At 41.3% G+C, this 589-nt stretch overlaps 1 protein-coding gene across 1 annotated transcript; it reads left to right on the plus strand.

Annotated features, from left to right (window-relative positions):
• The first annotated feature begins 41 nt into the window (after positions 1-41).
• On the plus strand, positions 42-589 carry UQCRQ (ubiquinol-cytochrome c reductase complex III subunit VII). Its single transcript, XM_010172351.1, has 2 exons — positions 42-195; positions 495-589. Exons 1-2 carry the CDS (start codon positions 42-44, stop codon positions 587-589), a joined length of 249 nt encoding a protein of 82 aa, XP_010170653.1.

Genomic DNA, 589 nt, shown 5'->3' on the forward strand with positions numbered 1-589 from the left:
AGCAGCAACATCGCTGTTGAAGAAGGTGACCGAGCGACATCATGGGTCGTCACTTCGGTCAACTGGCTCGTGTCCGTCATATCATCACTTACAGCCTTTCACCTTTCGAACAACGAGCTTTCCCTAACGTTTTCTCGCACGGCATACCCAATGTCTGGAGGAGGTTTAGCTCCCAAGTCTTCAAGGTGGTGCCTCGTAAGTAAAAAAAAAAAAATAAATCAAATTAAATAGAATAAAATAAATAAATCCCCTTTTAAATTTATTTTTTTTTTCCTCCCTTAATATCGTTGTTTTTAGGGATGAGGGAAGGTTGGGATAAGAGGGTGGGTTTGTGTAATGCTGTTTCTTGTCACAAAAGCTCTTTGATTTCACATCAGGACTTTTTTTTGAGCATATTGTGGTTGGATGGGATGATTTTAAAGGTCTTTTCCTACTTTAATTGCCGATCCATCTATGATGTTGTCACTTGGGAGTGTCCCCTTTCTTTTTTCCAGCCTTTCTGGGAGCCTATCTCCTTTATTCCTGGGGGACACAAGAGTTTGAGAGACTGAAGAGGAAGAACCCCGCTGACTATGAAAATGACCAGTAA

The sequence above is a fragment of the Antrostomus carolinensis genome, unplaced genomic scaffold (genome assembly GCF_000700745.2).
Source record: "Antrostomus carolinensis isolate BGI_N321 unplaced genomic scaffold, ASM70074v2 scaffold40707, whole genome shotgun sequence".
NCBI lineage: Eukaryota > Metazoa > Chordata > Aves > Caprimulgiformes > Caprimulgidae > Antrostomus > Antrostomus carolinensis.

Bases quoted from the DNA above. Each gene is read 5' to 3' on its own strand.
- UQCRQ (XM_010172351.1), top strand. From the start codon at position 42: ATGGGTCGTCACTTCGGTCAACTGGCTCGTGTCCGTCATATCATCACT. The intron at 196-494 runs GTAAGTAAAAAA...TCTTTTTTCCAG, and splicing joins AGTCTTCAAGGTGGTGCCTC to CCTTTCTGGGAGCCTATCTC.